Source organism: Chiloscyllium punctatum, chromosome 3 (genome assembly GCF_047496795.1).
Source record: "Chiloscyllium punctatum isolate Juve2018m chromosome 3, sChiPun1.3, whole genome shotgun sequence".
Taxonomy (NCBI): Eukaryota; Metazoa; Chordata; class Chondrichthyes; order Orectolobiformes; family Hemiscylliidae; genus Chiloscyllium; species Chiloscyllium punctatum.
Window position 1 is genome coordinate 52,061,317 of NC_092741.1, and position 19,404 is coordinate 52,080,720.

Genomic DNA, 19,404 nt, shown 5'->3' on the forward strand with positions numbered 1-19,404 from the left:
ACATCATTATGGTTTTTCGCTGTAGCATGATGGAATTCGCGATCAACGAGCTGAGCATCATATCCTGTTCTTATGAGGGCATCCTTCATCCAAGCAGGTCCTGTGTATGCATAACGCTTGTCTGTAGGGAATGACTGTATAAATATATTTAGGGTGGAAGCTTGAGAAGTGTTGCGTCATGAGATTATCCGTAGGCTTGCGGTAGAGCGTGGTCCTGAGGTCTCCATCTTTGATGAAGATGTGTGTGTCCAAGAAGGGTACTGATTCTAAAGAGTAGTCCATGGTAAGTCTGATAGTGAGGTGAAACTTGTTGATATCACTATGTCATTGACTCAGTGATTTCTCACCAAAGGAAGAAAATGTAATAAATGTGAATGGTGTATAGTGCTGTTTAGAAGTCCCACGTAGTGAAGAAATCTTATTTGAACTTGTGTGTGAAAATGTTCGCATTTTGGGGTGCAGATTTGTTCCCCATGGCTGTACTGTGTGTCTGAATGAAGAACTGGTTGTGAAAGGCGAAGATGTTGCAGTTGAGGATGAAGCATATTCGTTGTTGGATGGTGTCTGGAAATTGGCAGTTGTTGATATTGAGTACTCAGGCTGTTGTAGTGTTGCCACCATTGTGGGGGATGCTGGCATCGAGTCATAGAGATGTACAGCATGGAAACAGACCCTTCGGTCCAACCCGTTCATGCCGACCAAATATCCGAACCCAATCTAGTCCCAACTGCCAGCACCCGGCACATATCCCTCCAAACCCTTCCTATTCATATACCCATCCAAATGCCTCTTAAATGTTGCAATTGTACCAGCCTCCACGACATCCTCTGGCAGCTCATTCCATACACGTACCACCTTCTGCGTGAAAACGTTGCCCCTTAGGTCTCTTTTATATCTTTCCACTCTCGCCCTAAACCTATTCCCTCTAGTTCTGGACTCCCTGACCCCAGGGAAAAGACTTTTCCTATTTATCCTATCCATGTCCCTCATAATTTTGTAAACCTCTATAAGATCACCCCTCAGCCTCCGACGCTCCAGGGAAAACAGCCCCAGCCTGTTTAGCCTCTCCCTGTAGCTCAGATCCTCCAACCCTGGCAACATGCTTGTAGATCTTTTCTGAACCCTTTCAAGTTTCGCAACATCTTTCCGATAGGAAGGAGACCAGAATTGCATGCAATATTTCAACAGTGGCCTAACCAATGTCCTGTACAACCGCAACATGACCTCCCAATTCCTGTACTCAATACTCTGACCAATAAAGGAAAGCATACCAAATGCCTTCTTCATTATCCTATCTATCTGCGACTCCACTTTCAAGGAGCTATGAACCTGCACTCCAAGGTCTCTTTGTTCAGCAACACTCCCTAGGGCCTTACCATTAAGTGTATAAGTCCTGCTAAGATTTGCTTTCCCAAAATGAAGCACCTCGCATTTATCTGAATTAAACTCCATCTGCCACTTCTCAGGCCCATTGGCCCATCTGGTCCAGATCCTGTTGTAATCTGAGTTAACCCTCTTCACTGTCCACTACACCTCCAATTTTGGTGTCATTGGCAAACTTACTAACTGTACCTCTTATGTTCGCATCCAAATCATTTATGTAGATGACAAAAAGTAGAGGGCCCAGCACCGATCCTTGTGGCACTCTACTGGTCACAGGCCTCCAGTCTGAAAAACAACCCTCCATCACCACTCTCTGTCTTCTACCTTTGAGCCAGTTCTGTAACCAAATGGCTAGTTCTCCCTGTATTCAATGAGATCTAACCTTGCTAATCAGCCTCCCATGGGGAACTTTGTTGAACACCTTACTGAAGTCCATATTGATCACATCTACTGCTCTGCCTTCATCAATCATCTTTGTTACTTCAAAAACTCAATCAAGTTTGTGAGATATGATATCCCACGCACAAAGCCATGTTGATTATCCCGAATCAGTCCTTGCCTTTCCAAATACATGTACATCCTGTCCCTCAGGATTCCCTCCAACAACTTGCCCATCACCGAGGTCAGGCTCACTGGTCTGTAGTTCCCTGGCTTGTCTTTACTGCCCTTCTTAAACAGTGGCACCACGTTTGCCAACCTCCAGTCTTCTGGCACCTGACCTGTGACTATCGATGATACAAATATCTCAGCAAGAGGCCCAGCAATCACTTCTCTAGCTTCCCACAGAGTTCTCGGGTACACCTGATCAGGTCCTGGGGATTTATCCACTTTTAACCGTTTCAAGACATCCAGCACTTCCTCCTCTGTAATCTTGACATTTTGCAAGATGTCACCATCTATTTCCCTACAGCCTATATCTTCCATATACTTTTCCACAGTAAATACTGATGCAAAATATTAATTTAGTATCTCCTTCATTTTCTGTGGCTCCACACAAAGGCCGCCTTGCTGATCTTTGAGGGGCCCTGTTCTCTCCCTAGTTACCCTTTTGTCCTTAATATATTCTCCTTAATTCTGTTTGCCAAAGCTATCTCATGTCCCCATTTTGCCCTCCTGATTTCCCTCTTAAGTATACTCTTCTAAAGATTCACTCGATTTTATCTTGTCTATACCTGATAAATGCTTCCTCCTTTTTTCTTAACCAAACCCTCAATTTCTTTAGTCATCCAGCCTTTCCTTTCACCCTGACAGGAATATACTTTCTCTGGATTCTTGTTATCTCATTGTGACAAGGAGTGTTCCTGATTCGATTGGTCCGTGGGTGCTGAGTTTCTATAGGAAATCCATGGTGTCATGACAGAAGCTGGGGGTTCTTTTTACAATATGTTTCAGAGCTTGAGTAGAAGAGTTGGGAGGTTATGTTGCAGCTGTACAGGACATTGGTTAGGCCACTTTTGGAATATTGCATGCAATTCTGGAAGGATGTTGTGAAACCTGGGGGAGGGGAATAGTCCAGAAGTATAGGGCATAGTTTAGGGTGAGAGGGGAAAGATATAAAAGAGATCTGAGGGGCAACTTTTTCACACAGAGGGTGGTGCTGTGTGGAATGAGCTGCCAGAGGAAGTGGTGAAGGCTGGTACAATTATAGCATTTAAAAGGCATCTGGATGGGTATATGAATAGGAAGAATTTAGAGGGATATGGGCCAAGTACTGGCAAATGGGACTACATTAGGCTAGGATGTCTGGTCAACATGGACAAGTTGGACCAAAGAGTCTGTTTCCTTGCTGTACATCTCTATGACCTGATACGATGGAAGGTCCAGGTGTGTTGGCTGTGTGAATCTTTGGATAGTAGTAGAAGTCTCCTCTGTGGGAAGTATGGCAGATGAGAGTGTGTAGGATACTTGAAGAGCTGGTCAGTCTGTTTAGTTCACGGATATGTTCTCTGGTTGGATCAGCAAATAGTTGTCGGTAGTGTCCTGGTTACTCCATTATCTGCACACGTCTTTGCTGTAGTCTGCTCTATTCTGTATAACGATGGCTCCTTCTTTGTCTGTTGGTTTGATGACAATGTTCTGATTGGTCTTGAGAGCCCAATAGCCATGCATCATGGTCGAGTGATGTTTTGCATCCCCCATGCGTGTGGCTGATGAATCTGGAGCTTGTGTGTGTCCTGATGGTTTGAACGTACATGTCGAGCTTCGGGCAGTGGCTCTTACTGGGTTCAGTGTAACTTTTCATGTTGCCATTCCAGCTCTCTGTCAACTTTTCCGGTCCAATTGTTGTCTCAGTGGACTCACTGCTGACATCTTGGGGTTTACGGAAGAATTCCCAGAGTCTTATTCTCCTGATGAATTCCTCTGTCTGTCGCAAGGCCAATGGGGTCCATTTTGGTGGTGGGGCAGAATATTACCAGACCTCAGCTTCCCCATCTCAGTCACTTGTTTGGTCCTTCCCCCTCAGTTTACAACAGCCTGTACCACTTTAGCCTTCCGTCTTCTTTCTACCATTTTATTTTAGCCCTATAGCTACTCATCTATCTTCCATTTCTGACTCTTTCAACCCAAACCCCCCTCACTAAAACATCTCAATCTCCTATTATTGCAATCACCAGCTTAAACTTTGCACTGATGTCAAATCCAAGTAGTCTTAGCATAGTCTTAACAAACCCCATGACACTGCTTTAGTTCCCTCGAAATGGAAGATCACACCACTTGACCAGCGCAAGGAAAATGCACATCAGTGCTGAGACACAGAGCAGGTATGGAATCTGAGGAAATATTCTTGGAGGACGTGGGCAGAAGTGAAGGAACAGTGAAGCCCTTGATTCCTACCCTCCCAGAATACACCAACATGCAATTAATCTCTTCCTGTCCTGGTGCATTTTGCCTGTGACCCAGACAAATATTTTAGCTGTTTCTAATGGGAAAGAAGCCACAGGATCTAGCAGCAGTGGAGTGAGATATCTGGTCTACAGAGCACGGCAGAAAGAAATATGGAACTTAAAAATGTCTGATCATTTGTTTCTCCTGAAGCAGTTCTCCATCAGTGCTTATTCTGACTGCTTGGTTAAGAGCCAGGCCAAATGAATGCATTGCTTCAACAGGGGTTCATTTTTGACAACTGAAGTAGATTGGTCACTTTGCTTAGTTTTATATTTTTGTGGTTGCAATATATTATTTCTATAATCAACTTTGTCAAAGCCTCACTTTCTGTAGACAAGATTAAGATATAGAGTCAAACAGCATGAAAACAGGCCCTTTGGCCCAAAATGGTTTATGCCAGCCAAAATGTCCATCCACGCCAAACCCCTTTCCCTGCACTTGACCCATATCCTTCTAAACCTTTCCTGTCCATATATTTGTCCAAATGCCTTTTAAATGTTGTTAATGTACTGCCTCAACCACTTCTGCTGACAGCTTATTCCATATACATAACATCCTCTGTTTAAAAAAAGTTGCCCCTCAGATTCATTTTTTTTTCCCCTTTAACCTGAAATTGATGGCCGCTAGTCCTCAATTCCCCAACCCTGGGAAAAAGACTGAGTGCCTTCACCCTATCCATGCTGCTCATGACTTTATACACTTCTACAAGATCCCCCCTTCAATCCTCTACACTCTAAAGAAAAAAAGTCCTAGCTTGTCCAACCTCTCCCTATAACTCAGACCCTCGAGTCCTGGCAGCATTCTTGTAAATTTCCTCTGCACTATTTCCAGTTTAATAACATCCTTTCTATAGCAAAGTGACCAAAATTGAACACAGTGCTCCAAGTGCAGCCTCACCAATGCCCTGTATAACTGCAACACAACTTCTCAACTTCTATACTCAATGTCCTGACTAATGAAGGCCAGTGTGCCAAAAACCTTCTTCACTGCCCTGTCTACCTGTGACTCCACTTTCAGAGAACTGTGCACCTGAACACCAAGGTCCCTATGTTCCACGACACTCCTTAAGGCCCTATCATTCACCATGAAACCCCTACCTTGATTTGACTTTCCAAAATGCAAGGCCTCACACTTACCTATATTAAACTCTATTTGCCATTTCTTGGCCCACTTCCCCAGCTGATCAAGGTCCTTCTGCAATTTCTGATTACCTTCCTCACTGTCCAAGCTACTGCCTATTTTAGAGTCATCTGCAAACTTACTAATCATGCCTTATATATTCTCATCCAAATCGTTGATGTAGATAACATACAGCAATAGGCCCAGCACCAATTCCTAAGGCACATCACTATACACAGGCCTCCAGTTCAACAAGCATTCTTGCATTATTATCCTTTATTTCCTACCATCAGGCCAATTGTGTATCCAATTTGCCAGTTCCCCTGAATTCCATGCGACCTAACCTTCCAGAGCAACCTACCATGTGGAACCTTATCAAAGGTCTTACTGAAATCCATATAGACCAAATCTACCGCCCTGCCCTCATCAACCTTCCTGGTCACTTCATCCAAGAACTCTAACAAAGTTGTGTGCCATAGTCTCCCACGCACAAAACCATGCTGACTACTCCTAATCAAACCCTGTCTTTCCAAATGCATGTACATCTTATTCCTCAGAATCCTCTCAAGTAGCTTATCCACCCCAGATGTTAAGCTTACTGGTCTGTAGTTCTCAGGCTTTTCTTTGCAGTCCTCCTTGAATAAGGGCACAACATTCTCTACCCTCCAGTCTTCTAGGACTGTGGCTAACGATGCAAATCTATCATCCAGGCCCCCCTCAATTTCTTCTGTAGTCTCTCGATATGAAGTGATTAAAGACTTAGACACGAAAATTATAATTCCCTGTCTGGCACTTTTATAGGATTTCAAGAACATGTTTTTCAAAGAAGGTACACATGAATATTTTCTTTTCTCAGTATTTTCATCTTTTATTATAAGGCTCATTCATTCTGTACGTAGTTCATGCAGAGAGAAGGCTTTAAATTAATTTTGGGGTGTGGCTGGGAGAGTTCTGTAGGGGAAAAGTGGAGGTTTTCAAAACAAGAGGATATTGCGATGTTGCAAGTTCACTGTTTTGTTGTTGACAACCAAGTGGAACAGGATGGACAGAGTATTCAAGCATAAAAACGCAACAAACAGTAATGAAGGAAAAACGAAAGGTAAAAAGGCAAAATTGATGATTCTTTACTTAAAAGCATTTAGTAATCAGAAGAAAATAAATTATTTAACAGGTCAAATAGAAGTAAATGGATTTGACCTTAATAGCCGGTTACAGAAACATGGTTACAAGGAGATCGAAACTGGGGACTAAGTGTTTGTGGATATGTGACCTTTTGATGCACAGACAGGAAAGAAAGGGTGATGAGCTTTACTAATACAAGGTAGAATAAATACAACAGCAAAATAATGACCTTAGGTAGGATCATGTAGAATCCATATGTGTAGAGATAACAAATAACAATGGGAAGACAGAGCTAATGAGAGTAGTCTGTAAGCCTCTAACAGCAATTATTCTGTTGGAACTTCTATAGAATCCAGAGAATAAATCATGAAGGAATGAGGACTTGTACAAAAAGGCAATATATTAATCCTGGTTGACGTTAGACGACTTGTAGTTTGGGAAAATCAAATTGGTACAGGTAATCATAGAATCCCTACAGTGTGAAAATATGTCATTTGGCCCAACACACCGACCCTCTGAAGAGTATCCCACCCAGACCTATTCCTCTACCCCTATTACTCTACATTTCCCCTCTCTAATGCACCTAACCTACACATCCTTGAACACTATGGACAATTTAGCATTCACCTAACCTGCACACTTTTGGACTGTGGGAGGAAACCGAAGAACCTGGAGGAAACCCACGCAGACACTGGGAGGTGGGGGGAGGGGAAATGAAGCTGGTGAAGTCCATATTGATGTCCTGGGTTTGAAGAGTCCCAAGGCGGAAGATGAGGCGTTCTTCCACCTGGCTTTAGATGGTAAGGGAGTGGCAATGGAGGAGGCCCAGGACCTGCATGTCCTCTGCAGTGTGGGAGGGGGAGTTGAAGTGTTCAGCCACGGGGTGGTGGGGTTGGTTGATGCAGGTGTCCCGGAGATGTTCTCTGAAGTGCTCTGCGAATAGGTGTCCTGTCTCCCCAATGTAGAGAAGACTGCATCGGGAGCAACAGATGCAGTAAATGATGTGTGGAAGTGCAGGTAAAACTTTGATAGATGTGGAAGGCTCCTTTGGGGCTTTGGATAGAGATGAGGGAGGAGGTGTGGGCGCAGGTTTTGCAATTTTTGGTGGGGTCGAAGGTGTGGACCAGAGGGGTTCTGTCCTTGTTGCGCAGGGAGGGTGAGTTTTGAGGGGGGGGGGTGCGGGAAGTGGACGATATGCGTTGGAGGGCATCAACCACGTGGGATGGGAAATTGCGGTCTTTAAAGGAGGCCATCTGGTGTGCTCTATGGTGGAACTGGTGTTCCTAGGAACAGCTGCGGTGGTGGCGGAGAAATTGGGAATAAGGGATGGCGTTTTTACAGAAGGCAGGATGGGGAGAACTGTGGAGCTGGCTGGCAGCATCTGTGGAGAGAAATCAGAGTTAACATTTCGAGTTCAGTGACCCTTTTTTTCAGAATAGGTCTGGTTGATGAAACAAGGCGACTTGATATATAAATAAAGAGAGACTTCACAATGCTTTGGAGCAGAGGGATATGCATAAATCACAAAAATTAGTTTGCAGGTGCAGCAGGTAATAAGGTAAATGAATTTTGGCATTTATTGCTTAAGGAATAAAATAGGGAAGTGTTGCTGCAACAGTACAAGACATCAGTGAAACTGCATCCAGAATATTTACAAAGTTTTATTCGAGAATTATTTACATGTGCAATTTCTTTTGTTACTGCGCCCTCTTTGAATTTGTCTTATATATTTAATGTTACCTCTCTTCACTCTTCCTCTCAAAATGTGGGATTTAATACTTCTTTGTCTTAAATATCTCTTGTGATGTGTTTGGTCACTTGTGTATGTCACATGAAGTTTGTCATCTTCATTGTTAATTTTTAAATATTGTGTTTGCAATCTGAGAAACTATACACTGTATATCCTATTCATATATTAAAAAGAGCAGTGGGCTGAAACACCACTCTACGTATTTTCCACTCAAGAAAATAACTGGTCATAAAAATAACCACTCCCTGCTTTCTGTCCCTCAGTTAATTTTTTACCAACTCTACCTTTAATCTCCTTAATTTTGTCATCAACTTTATAACATTATCAAACACTTTTTTGAAAGTGAATATTCACAACAACAAGTTTACTTCCTTCAACAATTATCTCATTACTTTCTCCAGGGAAATTTGCCAGTTTAATTGTGGTCATGAGATTGTATGCAGAAGGTGCCACAATTTGATATCGAAGGATCTTCTTAAGGACTCATAACTGTCAATAGGGGAGCAAACTATTTACGTGTGCTTATCTTGAATCCATGCCCTCAGGCTACCAATGCACCTGGGTAATTGGAAATGGTTTCTCCTTATGTGGTCTAACAAAATCCTTCAAGGTTACAACAGTTGAATAATTTAACTTTTAATTAAGTAAAATTGACTGTGAAATTTTATAGGTGTTTGGAAGACACAAACATATACTTTTCTATGAAAACAGAAAATTACTGACCTTCAATATGTTGTGATCTGGAACATAGAGCTGAGCTTTCCAGTTTTTTAGTTAAGTGTTTTTACGCATAAGATTCATGACGTGCAGTCCACCTTGGCCCATGCCGACTGTTCTCACACAATGTTTCACTTTTCGTCCCAGTGATTACACAACCAGCCGCATTGGTGCCCATCCTATGGAATTGTGCAGCAGGAGAGCTGGAAGTGCTCTGCCCTGCCAAACCTTTGTGACATTATGCTGCTTGGAGCCATATTTGGATTCCAGCTGCACACCACTTCAGACATTGCACACTCTGAACTGCTCTTCATTCTCTGGTCCTGCAACATTGTCCCCAAGGCTCAGACAAGGAAGTTAACTGTTTGGCTTGCCAACAGGCACTTTAAGGTGCTGCAAAAGAGGTTAGTGTTTCTTCTTACTGATCGGCAAAGGAAGCCATGCCACCACACTGAGCCAAAATGGAACTAGGCAGTGACCAAGGTCAGTGCAGTATACCAGGTAAAAAGCAATGCGCAGGAATGCATGAAGGCGTTCAGTTACCTGCAAGGGTAAGTGCTGCCATATTCACTCTGCTACCAAGCTCTCAGGGCCACCACTCATTTAAACCCTACCACAGCACATGCCTTCACCCAGAGCTCATGGACTGCAACTGTCAATATTGCACGCATCATTGCCCATATAATGACTCTAGGCTGACATGGATACTGCAGATGCTTGAGATTAGAGTCAAAGTTAAAGTGGTGCGGGAAAAGCACAGCAGGTCAGGCAGCATCCAAGGAGCAGGAAAATTAACGTTTCGGGCAAAAGCCCTTCATCAGGAAAGTCCACTATTCCAGAAGTCTTTACAAATGTGCAAAAATTAAATCAAACTATCTAAAGTCCCTGAATTATCTGACAAATGCACTCAAGTTAAAATAAAATTCTGTCCCGGTCTCTGTACTTAACTAGCTTTTGTAAATAAGATTGAGTAATAAATGTGATGACTGAAAATAATTTTTGATAAAGGAATCACCATTTTTTCTCATTAATAGTGCCTTTAATGTCTGATTAAGGCTTTTACTTGAAGGAATCAAGTCTTTGCTAAAAATTACAAGCTTAACTTTGATATATTTTCCAGAAGTGGTGTCTCTGAATGAAAGGTGATGTTTGATTTTAGGAACCAGAAGAGATCATTTAGCCCCACAAAAGTGTTCTGCCATTTCATTAGATCATAGCTGAATTGTATCATAACATCATCTACCAGCCATGGAATTCTTAATATCCAAGCCTTACAAAAGTCTATTAATTACATGTTAAAATGTTAAATTAACCTTGCCTCAACAGTTTGTTTCTTCAAAAACATACTTCCTAATATCATGGCTTAACTATAATTTTAAGGTTATATTTGCTTGCTCTGAACTCCAGAGGAAACAGTTCTGCTTTATCAACTCAATAAGGCTCTTTAAACATCTCAAACAGTTCAACTGCATCGCCCAAAGTCTTCTGTGCTCAAGCAAATATAAGCTTAGATGACTTTTTTTCTTTGTTCTATTACCTGTCCTTAATTGCGATGCTTGTATAAGTGAGTATAGTGCCAGGTAATGAAGAGCAAACTGTAGTTTGGACATATGTTATAGCAAGGCCGTTAGCACAGGGATGACAAAATCCCTTCTCTGTCGGACATTAATGCACTAGTTAAGCATTTTGGACACCCAGCTTTGATGATTTTTTTTCTCTTACCAACTCTCAAATTATATGATAATGCCTCCCTTAAAGGAAGGATTTCATATGACGATATGATATACAGTTGTCTTATAATGCCATAGTTTGGTTCCCGAGCAATCTCACTTTATAAGAAAATCGTGCAATATCAACCCCAATTAAACGAATGGGACCGGAATCATGTTATAGTTAATACAGGTAAGGAAAGTTCATGTTCTAAAAGTATCGATCTAAATTCAACAATGCCATTATAGCTAATTTGTGTTGTAGAAACACGTGCTGTAGGAGAATCACCTGTATGCAGTGGCTTTAGTAATTGAAGCTCAACATGTATAAGAATTGGGATAGAGTGGTGCTGAAAAAATACAGCAGGTCAGGCAGCATCCGAGGAGCATGTATAAGAATTGAACAATTCTAAATATCTATAAAACTATTTACTTAAGCTCATAATCTAAACATGTCAATATTTGGTAGCATACAATTTGGAGCAGCTCTTAACTTGACTAAATTCTTTCAAAGGTTATCAACTTGGATTCCATAATTGTCGACTTGGAAGGTAGTGTGCTGAGAACCGAAGTTCGTCAACAAGAATATTCCTATATTCTTCACCTGGGTATGTAGAAGGTTCTTTGCTGTTGGCCAGACAGTTTACTTTTTTCTCTTTTGTGCAAAAAAAAGTCTAGTTGTTCTTAAAATCAAATTGTCAGTCTTATGTGCTTATGTTTAAATAAAGACTGTCCCATTAAATTATAAATAATACAAATTAGGATCTGTCACATCAGGTTTAATTCTGGGATCTGACTTGTCCAGTCATGATATTAGCAGGGATAACACAATTAATACATGTTTTGGTTCAATATGTTGCTCTGTACTCATTCAGCCAACTGGAGCCTTTGTTCACTCTAAAAGGACATCAAGTTCTTACTGTCTGTTTGTTATTTGTATAGATTCTTGATTTATTGCTATTTATATTTTGAAATGGTTTTTGATACTAACAAATACCATTTTTTTGTGTAGAACTATGTCATGAAGTCCAAGAGGCAATTTCAGGTATGTAGAATTGGCTACCTTCAGAGAATAATGAAATTATAATTCACTATTATACCTGTTCACTGATGAATTTCTTATTAATACGAGATGATATTTTTGCGTTTATTTCCTTAAACTGTAATTGTATGTTTACGTCAATATCTCATTAAATATCCTATTAATTGGAATCTAGGAAAATGCATCAATAATATATAATTGCGTTTTAGAATCTCCTGATTTTTCACCTGAAATGGCAGGACAATTTTCGAGGTTCATGATACTGACTTGGTTTTCATTGTGCCAACATGTCAAAAATTGAAGTGTGGATATATTCTGATTGTGAAAAATTAGCCTTAGACATCATCCTTGACAAAAAGATGTATGCTTAGTACAATGGCAATCTTTTCTCCAGCCTAACATTGTTTTGGCAATTTAATGTAAAACTTCTGTATTGTTCTTAATTTATTTGTACCATTTCTGGTTAATTAGAAATAAATTGCAATTTTTTTTAGTTCACTGTACCGGTAAGGTGGGAAAAATAGAACTGAATCTGAAAAAGCGTAACAGTATAATTTGGAATGATCTTGGATATCCTCAGGAGCTTCATAACTCATACAAAAGGAAGACAGATCGAGGTACGAATATGTATGTGTCTGTCATTTGAGTTACGTGTTGAAAGATTTCTTTTTCTTCTGAAAGATTTGTTGTGATCGGAGTAAAGATATACAATGCTAGGTTGTCAGGAAACCATTCTGTAGGACATGCTTAGGAACGTTATTATGATATTTCCAGAAAGGTGGATCCCATCTCCCACATAGAATAGAATCATACTTTCTATGTTACTGGGAGAAAGTGAGGACTGCAGATGCTGGAGATCAGACCTTAAAAATGTGTTGCTGGAAAAGTGCAGCAGGTCAGGCAGCATCCAAGGAGCAGGAGAATCGACGTTTCGGGCATAATTCCTGAAGAAGGGCTTATGCCCGAAACGTCGATTTCTATGTTACTGTGCCATTTGCTTTGGAAATAGTGGTGCTCTGACAATCAGCTTTCAAAGTTCACTCGATTAAAAATTGATACAGAGGTACGGTCTTACAACAGAAGGACTCCTGCAATCCACGTGCAGAGTAGGGAACTAGGATAGAAGGCAGGTCTCGTTCCAAAAAGAGTAAATGACTGCTTGGAAAGAAAACTTTGGCTTATGTCAACCTGTCACTAAGTCAACTTCACCATTTACTCAAAACCTTTTATCTGAAATTCGTGGTAAATAAACCTGTAGTTGCTTAAACATGGAATTGCATGACGTACACAAGTTGCTCTGCATGTCTTCCACAGCATGTAGTTATCCATCAGTTGTGACAGTTGCATTCTGATCATATGCAGGTTTGTAGAAGCATATATAAACATTTCATTTGTATCAGTCCAGTAGTATAAATTATGGGGAAAATAATCAAAATTGTAAATTTAAGTCATTTGTTAACATTTTTTAAATGTCTTTTTCTCCCTCCCAATTCCTTACCCTAGGTCTTTTTTACAGGAAATGCACCCTCCTGTCAAAGACAGATGTGTCGCATGACACTAGATTATTGTGCTTTCAGCTACCTCCTGGGTGTTATTTGACAATATCGATTGGACAGCACATCTATCTCAAAAGTAACATTCAAGGTACAACAGTATAGTTACATATGCTCATTATTGCAAAGAGCACTTGACTAGCAAAACAATATTGACATGAGTTAACAGAATTAATTTGTTTTTTTGTAATGTCTAAGGGGCAAAGATTAAACATGAAGGGATGTTTGTTGAATAATTTCTTAATTATTAGGTTTCCTTTTAACAAAAAAATCCACCAATGAGTGATTGTGTGACTGGGAGGATGTGGATTCTTATGCTTTCTACTCAAGGGGAATTATCGACAGAAAAATTTTGCTGAGGGATTTTTGGTTTTAATTGAAGATTTTCCAAACAATTTTTTAGATTAGATTAGATTACATTACAGTGTGGAAACAGGCCCTTCGGCCCAACAAGTCCAAACCGACCCGCCGAAGCGCAACCCACCCATACCCCTACATTTACCCCTTACCTAACACTACGGGCAATTTAGCATGGCCAATTCACCTGACCTGCACATCTTTGGACTGTGGGAGGAAACCGGAGCACTCGGAGGAAACCCACACAGACACGGGGAGAACGTGCAAACTCCACACAGTCAGTTGCCTGAGGTGGGAACTGAACCCAGGTCTCTGGCGCTGTGAGGCAGCAGTGCAAACCACTGTGCCACCGTGCCGCCCACAAATTAGATCAATAATGCTCTTAAGTCGTGAGCAGTTCACAAATGGGTACTCTTAGAATAACTGAGCTTTTGTAGGGTACTGTAGTGATGACATTCCAAGTGTAGTACATTTTTATTTTTCTCACTTTAGGCTGTGACTCAGGCTGGTGCATTATCTTGGCTGGTGAGTTTCCCTAACTCTCCATCTTAAATGCTTGAATCTGGTATCACAGCCAAGTCAAACTGGTATCCATGCAATTCCAGCAGAAGGCACTGGTTAGTGATCAGAACTAAGAATGGGCATCATTCATTCCCTCAACTTCAAGAAACCATGGACAAATATAATCCACACTGCAGTTGTCAAAGCATAGTAAAGAATCCAGAACATTCTGTTTTGTAAGACCTAGTGATATAAAACTTAACCCTTTTCAAGTGGACAATACAGTTTGTTCTACTTGGTTTAATTTCTTAGGGCTGTGATTTTCTTATATTATATTTCATTCTCCTGTTTCCCCAGATGTCCAAGTAGTTAGGCCTTATACACCTGTGCTGCCAACCTTGTATGTAGATCCAAAGGATAATGGTCTTTCTTGTACAAATATCTACTTAATGGTCAAAATCTATCCTGATGGATTGCTAACACCACTAATTGACAGGCTTCAAATTGGTAAGAGAATGAATTTTCATTTTAGTGTGTGATCCTATTGTTCTGCCTTTAAGTTAGATGCTGAATAATTGTGTTAGTTTTTCTTTGTGAAATCTTTGTATTTAGCAAGCATAATGATGTTGCAGCTAAGGCTGCATCATAAAAGTTGTATTCTGTGAATTGATTGTGATTGATTAGTGAGCTCAGAGACAGATGGTAATGAACATACTGAAGTGAGAACAAATACAAGTATGTAGAGATGTACTTTGATATAATAAGTTAAAGCATGTTATACAATGTGAAAGTAACTATGAGCTATAAACATTTCAATGCTTTGCATAAAGATCCTTGCTAAAATCAGTCACAAGTGTTGCGTTAAATAGAATTGACACTTGGTCCAAGAATTTTTTAAAAATTCCTCAGAGTTCTTCTGACAGTTCAGGATCATGAATCTATGTGTTTACTAACTATATACAATGTATGTGGAACTGAAATCCCAGCATCATCTTTATCATAGGATATTAAGAGCTCACAAGCCTGCTATGCCATTCCATATAATGACTTCCTCCAGCTAAATGCTGGGTACCCAAGCTATTCCCATACACCTTGATGTCATTATTATCTAGAAATCTATCAATATCTGTCTTGAACGTGCTCAATGACTAAGCTTTGTTGGTACTCGTGTCCCCATATCCTCTTGCTATACAACTATATATACTATTAGCCTTCTTAATTGCTTGTTACACCTTCATGTTAACTTTTAATAGCTTACGAAGAAGGACATCTAGGTCCATTTGGACATCCAACACTTGCCAATCTCTCTCCATTTAAGAATAATCTATATTTATTTCTAAACTAACAATATATTATTTTGAAAATACTTTTCCTCATTAATTTGTTGCTGTATTTTATCTGAAGGAGATTGTATATCTGTGAGTAGCCCAGAAGGTAACTTCAAACACTCACAACTTGAAGGAATAACTGAGCTCATTCTATTGGCCGCTGGTACAGGCTTCACTCCAATGATCAAACTGATAAACTTTGCTTTGAAAATTCCTTCTTTCAGGTAAATTGGATCATTTTGATTTCTAGATTAAGTTAAATTGTAATTAATTTCAGGTACTCCAGAATGCTGCCTCTGCATGTTTCATTTTGTTCAGACCAATCTACGTTAATGTGATGTTATACGTGAGATTGAAATTCAGTGTAATGTTATATTATCATTTGCAAATCCACCAGGGTGTCTTCTTTTTATTTGCTTATGGCATATTGGTGTTGCTGTTCGTCCAGCATTTATTGTGCTGGAGAAAGTGGCATTGGGCCATCTTGAGCTGCTGCTATTCTTGCTGTATGTGATATACACAATGCTGTTTGGTGGAGAGTTCAAGGATTTTGACCCTATAACAATAGGGGAAGGAATAGAGATATAGTTTCAAGTCAGGATGATGTGCAGCCTAGAGGGCAACTTGCAGTTGGTGGTGTTCTCATGCTTCTGCTGCTCTTAGTCTTTTAGATAGTTGAGTTGGGGGTTTAGAAGATGCTGACAAAGGAGCCTTGGTGATTATTGCAGAGCATCTTGTGGGCTCATAATTATAAACACAAAATTAGAAATTAGAGTGAATAAAAAACATGACCTTTAGCTAATCCAAGTTAAAGAGGAGGTGAGTTATTCACTGCAGAATTCCTAGCTCTGATCTAGTATTTAAATGACGTCCAATTCAATTACTTGTCAATGGTATCCCCCAGGATGTTGCATACCGAAGCTGAATCTAGTTCATCACCACATTCCTAAACGATGTGAAGACAACATATTCTAACCAGTAGAGAGCAGAAGGAATTTGTTGCTTTTGGATTTTTGGTTTTCACTTTCTTTCTTATGTGCTTGGTTTGTACACTTGGCCACACACTCTCACTAGGAAAAATCCTCATGACCTGTCATACCTGCCGATCTTCCTTCCCACCTATCTGCTCCACCCTCCTCTCTGACCTATCGCCTTCATCCCCACCGCCATCCACCTATTGTACTCTTGGCTACCTTCTCCCCAGCCACACCCCTCTCCCATTTATCTCTCCACCCAGAGACTCCCTGTCTTCATTCCTGATGAAGGACTTTTGCCCAGAATATCGATTTTCCTGCTCCTCAGATGCTGCCTGACCTGCTGTGTTTTTCCAGCACCACTCTAATCCGCACACTCTCACTCTCTCTATTTGACTCCTATTTCATCTGCTTGTTCCCTCTCGAATTCTCTTATTTGCCATTTCATGGTTTCTCTTTCTCATGTGGGGAACAAAAAGGCCATCCAAGTGTGACAATTTTGGATGCCTGAAGCAAGAATACTGAATTGAACAAGTTAGTTTATGTATAATTAAAAGCTGCTTTGGAGAAGGGAATATTTGGTTAAGGCATAAAATTAACATCATTGCAAACGAAAAAGTGAAAAAGAATTCTGCAGACCAATTCACAGGCACAGTGTATAGCAACTAACAATGTGGCCAGAAATAAGCTGTCAAATCACTTAACAGCCTGATGGAGAATGCTTTGTGAACATGAATATGCCAGTACATTAAAGAATGCCCAGAACAGGTTTAGGGAACATAACAGTAACAGTGTTGAGTGTAAAAACATTGTAGAGTATAAAGTTGCAGCATGTATAAATTAGGAGGGGTGCAACCAAGCATTAGAATTGAACAAATGAGATTTTGGAGTTTTTAATTTGTTAATGGGCCGTGGGTCTTCCTGACAAGGCCAATATTTATTGCCCATCCTGAATAACACTTGAGGAGTTCGTGATTTGCCTTCTTAAATTGCTACAGATGTATAGGTGAGTGGTTTTAGGATTTTTGCCTTGTGATGCATAAACCCAAATCAGGATGGTGTCCTGCTACCCTTATCCTAGTCGTAGGTTGGAGGCAAAGCAAGTTGCTGCAATGCATTTATACCTGGAACACAATGCTGTCGCTGTGCACTGGTGAATGCTTGAGGTGATGAAAGGTGCATCAGTCAAGTAGGCCGCATCTTCCCAGACGGGGCTAAACTTCTTGTGCCTTGTAGGTGGTAAACAGGTTTCAGGTGGTCAGGAAGCAAGTTAATCGATTCAGAATTGATATCTGTTAACCTACAGTTCCCTGAAGTATCAGAGGCTGAGGGGTAACCTTATAGAGGTTTATAAAATTATGAAGGATAATTGATAGGGTAAATAGACACGGTCTTCACTGAGGTGTGTGTGGGGGGTTGGGGGGGTTGTCCAGAGCTAGAGGACATAGGTTTAGGGTGAGAGGGGAAAGATTTAAAAGAGATCTAAGGGGCAACTTTTTGACACACAAGGTAATGCCTGTATGGAATGAGCTGCCAGAGGAAGTGGTGAAGGCTGGTACAATTACAATGTTTAAAAGGCATCTGGATGGGTATGTGAATAGGAAGGGTTTAGAGGGATATAGACCAAGTGCTGGAAAATGAGACTAGATTAATTTAGAATATCTGGTCAGTATGGACGAGTTGGACTGAAGTGTTTGGTTCCATTCTTTACATCTCTATGACTGATTCCAGTAAATTTCTGGTCACTGGTGGCCCCAGGATGTTGACAGTTGGGAGTTCAGACATAGTAGTCAGAGTAAATCTGATCAGCTGGATTGTGACCTCACATGGAGAGGCTAAAGTAGGTAATCAGCATTTGTCTCAGCATTTCAGTCTGAAGATGATTGCCTTGTCTTTTACACCAATGAGCTAGTCTCCACCATCATTGAGGGTGAAAAACTTCAGAGATTTTGCCTGATCTGTTGTTTGTGGTATCATTTGGTTACTTTTGTTGCATTCTATTTTTGCAGTTTTGCATTTGTGTAATCTTAACTTGTAAATTCACTCGGTTGGCACCTGCTCCTCCTGACTGAAACAGAATTGATGCCCCTAGTTTACTGGTCATGGCAACGTGAAGCATTTTATGGGCCATTGGGTTATAGATACAGTGGAAACAATTCTGCTGCTGCTGCTGCTGCTGGCTCTCAATGTATACTGGATGCTTGGTTTTGTGCAATTAGAGCTGTTCTGAACCTTTCATTTTGCACAACGCAATGACGATATCCTCAACATGAAAACAGGGCAAACTTTAGTTTGAATCATTGAAAATGATAATTCTCGTCTTAAAGGTTACTATTTCTGTTAATGTCCTGCAACTTTCTTCTGATTCTATTAACCCTGTTGCTTGAATGATCCTGAGCTGCAAATTGTTCCTGGTTTTCTAAGAAGCAGCAGAATTTAAAAGAAGGACTCATTAAAACGAAGTGCAAAGTATGCAGAAATCTGACATAAAGCCATATAATGTTGGAAACATTTAGCAGGTCATGCAAAATCCTTTCAAAGGGATAGTTAACTGTTCAGATAGATGGCCGTCAATCTGAACCAACTGTATTTCAAAATTTTAATAATAGTTTGACCCATGCAAGGAACATCTTTTAAATTCAAAGCTGCAACACAATTTCACACAGCGACAGGTTTTTCTGACGTGTTCAAGTACTTTTCTCTCAGGGATTAAATTAACAAGCTGGTTTTCTATACACTTGTTGAAAGGAATGACGATCTAGCCAAAATTCACATCATTTTCAATTGCCATTTTGAAAAATGAGATAACGGATGAAAGCTGGCAATCATCTCTGTAATAACTTGAAATTTAATATTGAATTATTTCAGAGGCTAACCTTTGTTGGTCTTTTAAATTATGTGCAGTTGTCAGAGATGTGAGTCACTGTGTTAGAAATACCTGTGTTTTCAAGTAGGAGAAAGTG

The 19,404-nt window shown here is 40.4% G+C and overlaps 1 protein-coding gene across 3 annotated transcripts in view; it reads left to right on the forward strand.

Annotated features, from left to right (window-relative positions):
* cyb5r4 (cytochrome b5 reductase 4) overlaps positions 1–19,404 on the forward strand; it is a 95,912-nt gene that overhangs the window by 51,526 nt on the left and 24,982 nt on the right. For all 3 annotated transcript variants that reach the window (XR_011953544.1, XM_072553334.1, XM_072553336.1), the window contains exons 8-13: positions 11,201–11,294; positions 11,699–11,731; positions 12,223–12,345; positions 13,232–13,372; positions 14,497–14,646; positions 15,544–15,691. Coding sequence is in view for 2 of the 3 variants with exons in the window: in XM_072553334.1 (XP_072409435.1) it covers positions 11,201–11,294; positions 11,699–11,731; positions 12,223–12,345; positions 13,232–13,372; positions 14,497–14,646; positions 15,544–15,691 (689 nt within the window). In the remaining variant the exon portion in view is untranslated. The remainder of the gene's footprint in view (positions 1–11,200; positions 11,295–11,698; positions 11,732–12,222; positions 12,346–13,231; positions 13,373–14,496; positions 14,647–15,543; positions 15,692–19,404) is intronic.